General features: G+C 36.0%; 1 protein-coding gene across 1 annotated transcript; it reads right to left on the reverse strand.

Moving 5' to 3' along the window:
- Positions 1 to 20: 20 nt before the first annotated feature.
- On the reverse strand, positions 21 to 12,211 carry dnajc21 (DnaJ heat shock protein family (Hsp40) member C21). Its single transcript, XM_079846779.1, has 12 exons — positions 11,811 to 12,211; positions 11,526 to 11,619; positions 7,646 to 7,769; positions 6,868 to 6,996; positions 4,627 to 4,931; positions 3,714 to 3,886; positions 3,228 to 3,321; positions 2,242 to 2,406; positions 1,890 to 1,938; positions 1,636 to 1,799; positions 1,443 to 1,527; positions 21 to 619 (listed from the first exon to the last, which is right to left on the reverse strand). Exons 1-12 carry the CDS (start codon positions 11,905 to 11,907, stop codon positions 464 to 466), a joined length of 1,635 nt encoding a protein of 544 aa, XP_079702905.1. The 5' UTR covers positions 11,908 to 12,211; the 3' UTR covers positions 21 to 463.
- Positions 12,212 to 12,287: the final 76 nt, after the last annotated feature.

Here is a 12,287-nt window from a genome sequence, read left to right on the forward strand (position 1 = left end):
AAATGAAAATGTCAAAAACATCCATGTTCAAAACATCCAGTGGAGTTTTATTCCTCACGTTGCCTTTTACAGTTTACCACTTTGCAATGGTCACTTTGAAAATGCAACTAAATGTGACATAAAACGTGCCATCATAATTACTCTTAACTTCCTAAAAAAAAAACGACATATGCACAGTCTACTCAATAGAAGTCTCATTCTCCTACGGAACCGCTCTGACGCACCAGATTATGCATCAATTATGGTAGGAATAAATGGCAGTTCTAGGGAAATCTTTTGGCATATGGTGCATTACAAAAGAAATGTCAGCCCACAGGGCACAAATTCATTCTCATAGGGACAAAAAGACACGCAGGCCCATAAACGCACTCCCTGATGGTTGCGCAACTGCATGCCATCAAACGAGGTTTTCTTGGACAAGCGTACAGTCAGAGGGGCTTCAGTCTTTCAGTCTGCCTCTCGGTTATCTGTTCTTCCTGGTGTCCTTCTTTTTCTTGCACGTTTGTGCAGCGTTACTAGACACGGCAGTGGCGTGGCCTGTGGTCTTCAGGTGATCGAAAAGTTTATTCCTGGTGGCAAATTCATACTGACAGGTCACACAGCGCAGGTTCACTTCCTTCTATAAGAAAAAAAGCAGAAAAAAACATTGAGAAAGGTTACATCAAGCTTTACTGCCACCAATTGTTGACAGACATTTCTGAGAGCGATAATTAACTCATTTGGGGGGAAAAAATCTAAATTGAATAACGATTTTTCTGATAAAAACTGAGATTAAAATGTAATTAAAACAAATCTGCTGTGCTTGTTTGTAGGGCTGCACAATTTAGCAAACATGTTGTGATTATATATCAATATGGCAAAATAATAATAATAATTATTATTATTATTACTATTAGTAGTAGTAGTAGTAGTATTTTATAGCCATATTGATATATATTACTAAATAAAAAATATAAAAATGACCAAAAAACAAAACAAAAGAAAAATTACTGTAATATTTCCCTGTATAATAAAAAAATCCAAGAAATAATAATAAAAAAAAAAATTGTAAAACAAATGTAAAATTAAAATACAAATTTTTACTTAATTTCCTCATTAAACCATCAACTTTTATTTTGATGGAAAACAACAGGGAGTCTTTCAAGCTTTTCTTTTGATTGATAAGCACTTCTCATTACAAGCATGGGAAGAATAATTATTTCATTTATACTAGTTTATTTATTTCAACAGTGTGTAGAACTACTTTATTACACCAATCAGACTGAGAATAAACAAAGCTGGCTTTTATTAAATTATAGATGATTATAGAAAATCATGTTATAATAAGTCATATGAAGTTGTAAATGACTGGATGATGATTATAAAACAGCTGTAAGGCCATAGAGGAGTTGCTGCTTGCTCACATGTACACATACACATGCTAACGTAAGTACTGTACACACCTCTTGAGCAACTTCTACACCGCCATGTGGTTTGCCGTTCTTTTTAGAGTCTTTTCCACCTTTCTTCCCTTTTGACTTTTCAGAGCTGTATAATGTGACATTAAGAGTTAATCTCAGTTCATACCAACAAAGGACTTTATAACAACATAACATTTTAAACCGGTGGATAGTTAAACAGGCATATGAGAGGCACCTTTTTTGGTTTGCGGGTTCACATCCCTCTGGTTTTAGATTCTCATCTGGACCCTCAGAGGGGACTGGGGCGTCCTCGTTGTTGCCCGAATCAGGTGCAGGTGGGGGACGCTCTTCTGTGGACCGTTGGACTGGACTGTCCATCTCGGGCTCTTCTGGGAGGTTCTACAGAACAACCGTATTAGAAAAATTACATTTTACAGGATCAGGTCTAGCCAATTCAAATACTTCTGAGGTTAGATTTCAGTGACTTACATTTACGGTTTTCTGCTGCCGTTTCTTTTTCTTCTGCCTTTTAGATAATCTGTAATCAAATGAACCAATCAGTGGACAGGAACAGCCAATAATGCCACCAGATGCCTCGTTTAAGTACACAAACTTATAGATGTTCCAAAACTCCTTTATTTATTACATAACTAATAAAGAAAATGTCATGACATTATGCATGATCTATCCTATTGATTTTAACATTAATATTATTAATAATCTTTTTACATTAGCATGTGACACAGTAAACGCTTATAAATCAGGCATATATTGTGAAATACTATAATAGCAAAACAAACAAATTATATTCAAAGAGCACATCTCTAGAGCTATGGTTTACTTTTGTCTTGGTGTGCCACCAAGTTCATCACTATCCTCATCATCGTCCTCTTCCTCCTCTCTCTCCACAGAGTTCTGACTCAGCGACTTGTCTTCCTTCTCCAGCTGTTGCCGTAGCAATGCCACCATCTCTCTGTGTTTCTTGGACTTCTCATGGTTTTTCATGCTGATATGAGAGAAACAGATTATACTGCTAAATGATATGCATGTAATGCAAATTAGTTCAAAACATGCCGTTTGTTTGTGATTATTAAATTAATTAATAAAACATGTAGGCTAAAGTAGAAAAACAACACCTAAGAATTCTAAATCATTAAATGTCTACACTAATGTTAGTGTTGTGTCCATTTACACTACCATTCAAAGTTTTTTTTAATATATATATATTTTTTTTTTATTAAATTGATCACAAGTTACAGTATGAAATGAATGCTACAAAATATTTCTATTTAAAGCATTTCTAATGAAATGCTGTTCAGTTGAACTTTCTATTTATCAAAAAAAAAAAAAAAAAAAACCTGGAAAAAAAAATGTATCATGGTTTTCAGCACAACTGTTTTCAACATTGGTAATAATAATAATAATAAATATTACCTGAGCACCAAATCAGCAATGATAAGAATGATTTCTGAAAGATCATGTGACACTGAAGACTGGAGTATTGATGCATCACATCAGCTTTGCATCACAGGAATAAATTACACTTTAAAATACATTAAAATAGAAAGCAGTTATTTTTAATTCTAATAATATTTCACAATACTGCAGTTTCTACTGCAATTTTGATCTAATAAATGCAACCTTGGTCAGCAGAAGAGATTTAAAAAAACAACTGTAGAATGGTAGTGTCATTTTCTTACTTCATAAAAGTAAACCAACTACAGACCTGAACTAAAAAAATGACATAACGTTTATTAATTTGTGAAGTGGCCGACTTAAAAATGTGAGGGGTGCTGTGCACGTGTTCACTCTGCTCCGTTCACTCACGCTTTATCGGATTTGAAAGATTTGTCACAGGCAGGGCAATACAGGTCATCATAATAGTCGTCCATTTCCGCGGCACCATCTGCCTGCACCGCATCTGACAAAGGTCAAGCAGCTGTTAGATACGTTCTGTCCATTACTCACCAATGTATTACAGTATGATTAAGGTATTTTTCATGACTTGGTGACGCTCTGTGTATCATTGCATTATGTATGAATCACTCTGACTTGTCCTGTCTATTTATATAGTGACCTCTACAACTATTTGGACACTGATGTCACACTTAAAAGTCACTGCATAGATTTAAAATACAGTTTTATACAAATACAAAAAAAAATGTTTTGGGTGTTGCGGGACTGTTTTTAATCCTTCGAAACTGATCAAGTGATCAAAAAATGATGAGCATTGAATCTTTGACTGGTCCCTGAACCTGTGACCACCTGTACCCAGAATCCACTCAAGTATACGTGTACGTCATCAGAACTCACCTCCCCCTTCTACGTTTGCCCTCTCCTGCCCGTTTTCCACCTCCTCCTCCTCGTCCTCTTCACTCTCTGATACGTCACCAAACTCTAGACCGTACTCGGCTTCCATCTGCTGCAGTTCTTTCTCCAGCTCTGACATGGCGGCCCAACTCTGTTCCTTATAGCCTTCCGCCAGCCTAATGGCACATAAATCAGCATATTAGAATGATTCTGAAAGATCTTGTGACACTAAAGACTGGAGTAATGATGCTGAAAATTCAGCTTTGCCATCACAGGAATAAATTACTGTTAATTTATTCCTGTTACTGTAGAAACGAACAACTTTCACGCACATCTGATTGATAGATAAACCGCGCACTCTTAACGGGTAAATATACAGAAACTGAATAATCAAGTACTTCACAATCTTCGCTGCATAAATGATAAATAGATTAAAACTTATTAAAGCTATAAAAGTGATTTTTCACTGAGTCATTTTCTTTTTGTCTTTTGTTCTTTGATCAACATTAATGACACAGACACCATCAGGTTTATTAGGCTGCTGTCACTTTAAGACTTCTATTTACTTACATAAAATATAACTATATACTATATCAGCTAAAATTAAGTGGACAAAATTGAATATATAAAAATGTGTGTGTGTATATAATATATATATATGAAAGATCATGTGACACTGAAGACTGGAGTAATGGCTGATCAAATAAATGCAGCTTTAGTGAACTTAGATTTTTATTTGTATTTTTTTAATGCAAAAGCTCTGACATTTCAAAGTTTTACATGACTGTGGGGCTATATCTATATAGCTATCTATATAAAGCTAAATATCTCTCCCAGTTGACACATTTTTACCGTTGTATGGACAAAATATGCCGCCATATCACCCAGCCCCATAAAATGGGCTAATCTCACTCACTTGGCCTGGTCGAGCTTCTGTTTTCTCCTCAGTTCTTCAGCTTTCTTGGCCTTCTCTGCATTCTGCTCTTCCACCAGTTTCTTATGGGCCTGAACGCGCTTGTCACGTTTTCGGACAAAGGCCACCAGTGACCGCACCAGCTCGCTGTGCTCTTTCCTGGCCTTGTCCCTGGTTTTCTTGTTCTCTTTCTCCATGGCTCTCTTCTCCCAACGGTTGGAGGCCTGTCGTGTGTCGTATTCCTCCTTCCACGCAAAGTTTTTGCGCGTACAGAAGCTCTGCCAGTAGCCGTAGAATAAATGCACCACCTGAGAGCACCAGGGGGACAAAATTTTGAGAAAATGTCACACAAATGTGAAGAGAACCTATAATCCTATATAACTTTCTGGATAAACTTCCTGGATGGTTCATCCTTTTAACAAAAATATGAAGAGGCTTGTACAGTCATCCTCATTTCATCTGCTTCTTGCAGGCCTCCACTAATGACAAATGACTCCCAAACCTCCATTAGGTAAAGTGCAGGTACGGGCCACACCGGGAAAGGGAAATGGTTTAGATCACTTAAGAGCCTTTAGGTCTAACTGGAGTGGGTGAACTTTATTGTTCAGACCCTGTAGAAAATATTCTCGACTACTTAACGAGATGCTGGATAGCTTGAACCAAATGTGAAGTCTTCAGTCAAGATTTCCTCCCTCTTTTATCGAACAATCTGAAATGTATTTTAAGATACGAAATACTGCCGTCTTACTGTTACCTGCACTAGCTTATTTGGACAAGTATTTAGATGGGAATGCTTTCGTGTTCCACTTAAGTAAGTTAATAATCCACAGTCTCATTTGGCTGAAAGGTCTAAAATGCACTAGACCCCCTGAAGAACTCTGATGCTATGTTTGGGCATTCAAGTGTTGTCATGGTACAATCTATACATATCTCTCGAACAAACCATCTCAAAATCATCTTTTTTAAACAATTCATCAAAAAGAAACTTCTCTCAATTTTGTCTCAAGGTTTGTTCAGTTTTCTTACGATTCTGGTTCTGATTCCAATTCTTTAAAGCTTCCATAAACAATTTGATGAGTACTTGAAGAAGTTTGTGTCTTTAGACTGATTCAAACTGATAACAGAATAATTTTTGACCGATTCACTAAAAAGAGCCAGCTCAAAAGAGTCAGAATCATGTACAGTACCATTTAAAAGATTTTTAAATCATTTTTAAAAGAGGTCTCTTCTGTTCACAAAGGCTGAATTGTATTAGATCAAAAATACAGTAAAAACAGTAACATTGTGAAATATTTTTTCAATACAAAATAAATGTTTTCCATTTTAATACATTTCAAAGTGTAATTTATTCCTGTGATGCAAAGCTTTAAGTGCCTTAAGTGTCACATGATCCTTCAGAAATCATTCTGATATGCTGATTTGCTGCTCAAGATTTTTTTTTTTATTATTATAAATGTTGAAATAGTTTTTTCTGCATAATATTTTTTGAAAACCATTATAGTTTTTTTTTTCAGGATTCTTTGATGAACAGAAAGTTAGAAATCCAATAGAAATCTTTTTGTAACTTTATAAATGTCTTTACTGTCTTTTGACCCCAAACTATTCAACAGTAGTATAAGTCATTTAATTTGCAAATCACACCACACTGGTGACACTGTGTTTTTGATGTTGTGTGTAATCGGCGAGTTAATCGCAATAGATAGTTATATTGTCTATTTATTATTTTTGCATGATGTTGCAACTTCCAATCATCAAATTTAATTCAGATTCAGAATGCAAGATCCAAACTCCAAAAACAATCTGCTTTGTATCTGAAGATTATTAGAGTGCAGGAAACACTATCAAAGTATTTGAGCGTGCTGTTCCATCTGCACTGCTGATGCTAAGAACCGAATGGAAACTAGTAGTTTCAAGTATAGATTTTTTTTTTTCCAAAGACACTAAGAAACACTCATCTGAAACAATGAACAGCTCATTTCTGGAAGGACATTTTGATAAAAGCAAACCAGCTAAAGGCCAGCTTTGACCACAGATGCAAGAAGACCCTCTGTTAAAGGTCTGCAGAAGTTTCTACTCATTCTGCAATGAATCATGGGGTGGATAAACAGCTGTCCTCTTCACCATATCTCTCTCTGACCAACAACTTGCTGCTCAAACCATAATAATCTCATGCCTCCCACCCAAAATTTGTCAGGACATAACAATGAGTAAAAGCTGTAATAATGTGTGCTAGTGTCTACATACAGTGTCATAGTCACTCTGAGAGTCTCCAAATGAGGGAAACTCATCCTCCTCGTCTTCTTCATCTTTACTGTGCTCCATCTCCTCCTTTACAATAGACTCAAACAGATTCCTGTATACAGTGTAAAAGCCCTACAGAGAAAAAATTAAAAACACATAACACATCAATTTCTACAATTAATAATCTGAATCACTCCAAACTGAATGCAAGACTTGGATTGCAGTGCATTTTCAACATGAACTTCTACTGCCCTCCAGTGGTACATGATGGTATCCACTTTGCAAATTGCAAATGTTAAGCAGTAAATTAACTAGTTTAGGTTTTTTTCCTTTAATATCAATGGCAGACATATGTATGGAAGCTTGTTTCCCCCACAGAATAAGAAAAATCTGACATTTTTCCAATTTCCAATTTAACTCGAATTGCCAGTTTATAGTTCACAAGGCAGAATTGCAAAATATACATTTGCAATTGCGAGCAAAAAATGTCAGAATTGTGAGTTTTCTAGATAAGCTCGAAATTGCGAGATAAAAAACGTCAGAATTGAGATGTAAACTTGCAATTGCGTGTCATAAAGTCTGATCTGAAAGAATAGAGTTCACAATCGCAAGATAAACAATTTATACTTTTTCATTCTGTGGTGGAAACAAGCTTCCATACATATGTGCTATACATTGAAAATGTTGCATTGTCCATTTATCTATTTTTAATGAAAAAAAGGATGAACGGACACCTAGGTATGCGGCTATTGACCAACTAAAAATACATTTTAATATTCACCTGTTCGTCATCTCCATAACCTGAGTAACAGGTGACAGTGAAGAACTGCACGAGATCAATGCTGTCGTCCTGGTACTCTCCGCTGACTCCCCCTTTCAGCAGCGCCTCTCGGTGGTTATCATACCTTAAAACAAAAGTAACAGCCATATTAACAATTAAAAGATGTATAATGAAGACTGTTCATTTCAACCAGCCATTTTAGTATACTAACGGACAAAAACTGATTAGTATTACTGGTACTTAGTCCCACATACTATAGTGATAACGTGTCAGAAAACAACAGTCATTTTTATTGATATAAGTTATAACAATAACTATGTAATGAATTACTGTTGCCATATATTTGCAATACTTTTGCAATAAAAGCTGGAATTTATAAAGAAATAAAGGCTATAAATTCAGCAATGGCATACGCTGCAAGTATATATATTTGTAAAATGTATATTTAATATATTTGTTTTTCATTTGTTTGCAATTTTGAACCCAGTTCACAGTTTTGACAAATCCTCATTTCTGTTAGGCAGATAGCCCATGTAGATAAGCAGAATTTGCAACAATAACATTAAATACTTCTCCGTCATTCCAAGCCCATATGCTGTTATTTTTTCCATAGAACACAAAAGGAGAATTTTGAAGAAGCTCTTTTGTATACAACAGCACAGCAGCCAGTTCTGTCAAAAAGCTCCACAAAAGTAGTCCATCCATACCACCATATGGAAAATAGCCATTTAAAAATTCACCTTTTTGTGTTCAATGGAAAAAACATAGTGGTTTGGAACAACATGAGGATGAGAATTTAAGAATGTTATCGTTGGTGTGAACTACTCCTCTAACCCTTTAACTAGCGCCACAAGCTGAAAATGTCAAAGAGTCAGAATTTATAGTTGTTAGTCGCGTGTTGTTGTGGACCCCTGGGGGACAAAACAACCATAGAACTGCAGCACAAATCTGTCAGTTATCCATCTCAAAAAGATGCAAGTTTTATGTACTTGTGATCCATATACAGCACCTGCTGCAGTATTTCAACCACTAAAAACAGCAGACCGCTCCAAACGCTTAACGTGAAAAACACTTAGTACCAATAAGGATTGAATTAAGCTAAGTTTAATGCTAATCAAGGATTTGTTGATCTGGGTTTTATTTTAAATCGAGTTTTGTTGCACCTCTTAATTAACAATTCAGGAATTACTTTCTAACCTGTGATTAAAACCTTCATCTGCGATTAATTTTCTCTGCCATGATGGACTCGCTAATTGAACAACGACGTTAATATTCCATTTCCTTTTTTATTGAGCAGCAGAAACTCTCTCTCGCTCTCTCTGAAAATAGTAGCTCTTACCGATAAAGGGAAATAAACTTGTAAAATGTCAGCTGTCTTCAAAAACTGCTACGTAGAAAGACTGTTAGAATTAAAGGCTGATCAAGCAGCATAAGCAGAGGGTGAACCGATCCCAGGCTAAGGAGATGCTTAATCCTAAAGCGCCTTACTTTACACTAAAATAGTGATATTAAAAGATCAAATTCAGTTTACACCTTTTTGATGATGCATACTCTATACAGGCGAGCAAATGAGCCCAGAATATGAATGCAATGTGTTTTCTTTATAATAGTTTTCGATGGGAAAAAAAAAAACGCTTAACAAGAAATCTTGTGTTGCATTTACAGTCTGTGTTGATCTGCTTGCCTGTACAAAGTATGCATCATCAATAAGGCCAGGTGTATATTGAATTTGGTCTTTCAATATTACTGTACATTAGTACTTACTAAAAACCTGGTCAAAATGACTGGCGGGCAGCGGAGGAAATCCTTGTTTTTCCCTCAAGGTGGACGTTCCTATAAGGGTGTGACGTCACTTGAAAACAGGATCAGGATCAGTTTAAGAGAAGCTCAAATAGACTAAAAACATTATTGTATGAAATCCTTATGACGTGAAGGCCAAGTATGGCAACCCATACTCTTTCCTCTGCATTTATCCAAGTTTGTGCACACACATTAGGATCAGTGAGTTGTATGTGCACAGAACACACACACACACACAGTGATATTAAGACTAACAAAGATGACACCAAGATACATTTTGTACCAAGTTCTAGTTTGAGATTGAGAGAGAAAAAAACGGAAGAAAACCAAGTCTAAAAGTATTTCACACGGCAGAGTGGCGAAGGTCGAACTGCTCAAAGTCAATAACTGAATACGAGAGAGTTTGTGGCTTTGAAGCTAAACACACACTGGAATGAATTACTCACCGAAAACTGGACATTTTCTCACCATCTGATTCTGTGCACACCATGTTTCTTGTACAAGGAAGTTCTAATATTTACCAAACTGATACTGGTTAAGATCCCCATACAGGATAGAATCAACAACTCTCACCTTGGGGGAGGGAATGGATTCCAAAAGCTGGATTTATTCATTTACTTGTTTTTAGTTTTCACAAACATGACTTGCAAATTCTCAGTCCCTGACACTATGTGGCACTATAATAAGGCAATCTGCATTTTGGATCATAACTCTGGAGCCTATGAATTTTTATCTCCCAATTCTGATTTTTTTTCACACAAGGGAGTTTTAACCCCTGTCAAAAAAATAAAAGGAATTTTCATTTTCATTTGCTTACATTTTAACAGAATAAAAAATGGTTAAAGTTCCATGGCTTCATTTGATTACAACAGTTTTTGATAATTAATTTGTATTAGGCTAAATCAAAAATCCAGAACAAATAAAATACAGAATTTCTAAATTAAAAAAATAAACAAAATAAAAAATCATAGGGCCCTATTATTGTAAGAAAAAATATATAGTAAACTATTAGGCAGTAAAAGTTTAATGAAGGCATATAATGCTTTTTGATAGTTGGAATCCTTAAAATTAAAGAGGAAAACACAGAATTTGGGAAAAATAAAACAGAATTTGAGAAAAATTATATGTAGGCTATTTCATAGGGCCCTAAAATTTTAGTTTTGTTACATTTTTAACTGTATAGGTTTCATGATTTCAATTGATTATACGTGCTTTTTTATTACTAACATATAATTTTGAGTCCAGAAAGAAAAAAAGGAACTAGGGGAAAAAAATTCACAGGGCCCTAATTTGGTGAACATACCAAACCCAAACTAAAATGCATGTTTGAGCTGTTTTAACTGAAAGCAACTTGCAGTGACGCATCTTAAAGGAGAACTCCAGTCAATTTTAACATTGAGCTCATTTTTTTGTAAATTTGGAGTGCTGTCAATACAGAGAACAACGACAAAAATCGGTGTTGCCTACACCGTGTTATCCTCTTTTTAAAATTTGCACCCTGTTGACTTCAATGGGGCAAGTTTTAAACCTGCTTTTAGCCTCTTAACATCCTTGATGTGTCATTACAAGTGCACAGGTCATGTGAGTGATTCCTTTAGAGTGAGCGCGGGTCAATCTGACTGCAGTAGATGTGAAAGAAATGGATAAAAATGATGTTTATTTAGCCAGCGCACATACCTGTATTTACATCCTGTTTTCGGTTAAAGTCCATAGTAATCGATTGTCGAGCTCACGCGCATTGGTTTAGTACCTATGATCATGCGCGTGAACTCGACAATCGATTACTATGGACTTTGACCGAAAACAGGATGTAAATACAGGTATGTGCGCTGGCTAAATAAAAATCATTTTTATCCATTCTGGGATAAAACTCCCAGACCGGAGTTCTCCTTTAAAATGTCAGTGCCATTGTTTTGTCTGAAGATTCACACCAGTAATGTTTTTTCCTAAGGCACATTTATAAAAGCTACTTAAATGCCCTAGTTGAACTAAGGCCTAATCCTGGCTTAATCTAAGCCCTGTCTGTGAAACCAGGCCACAGTGGTGTCGTTTTATTTCCAGGGTTTGTTGTAGGTCTTACCAGGCTCTCTCCTGTGGATCACTCAGAACATCATATGCAGCCTGGATCAGTTTGAACTGCTCTGCAGCCTCATCTGCGTTATCCAAGTTCTTGTCTAGAATCAGAATAAAAAAATATGATACATTATTACATTATTAAACTGACGTAAGTCCTATAATTAACAGCACTTGACAGATCATCGCTGAGGAATTGTTAGAGAACACGTGCAAATACGAGACGACACCAACAGCCTCATAATAAAACGGGACAATTATGGAATAGATTAACTTAGATGAAATCAAATACCTGGGTGCCATTTCAAGGCTAATTTCCTATAAGCCTTTTTCAGTTCGTCGTCCGACGCGTCTTTTTTAACGCCCAGCACCTCATAGTGACACTTCATCCTGACTCGGACTTGAGGGAGATCTTACACAAACTGTAAAGGCTATCCTTTGAAGACCACTGTCATTAACTAAAGCACACACGAAATGTCATCAATGTGCCCACGTGGGTCACAAATTAAAACTATAACAGCGCTAACCTAATAACACACTAAATATAATAAAAACGAGATATTAATACAAACGATAAACGAGCTTATTCATCAATTTCTTCGACAGTTGACATATTTACACTCGACAGTAAAATCACACGAAGCCGGTGTCGTGTGTGTGTCAGCTGCGGCGCATGCAATTGACGTCACACACGAGGAGTGCTGCTATTGGATGAGAGTTGGCTGTTACTTTTTTTGTTGTTATTTATTTAAGATTTTATTTGTGTTTG

This window comes from Squalius cephalus (assembly GCF_949319135.1).
Source record: "Squalius cephalus genome assembly, chromosome: 17".
Lineage (NCBI taxonomy): Eukaryota > Metazoa > Chordata > Actinopteri > Cypriniformes > Leuciscidae > Squalius > Squalius cephalus.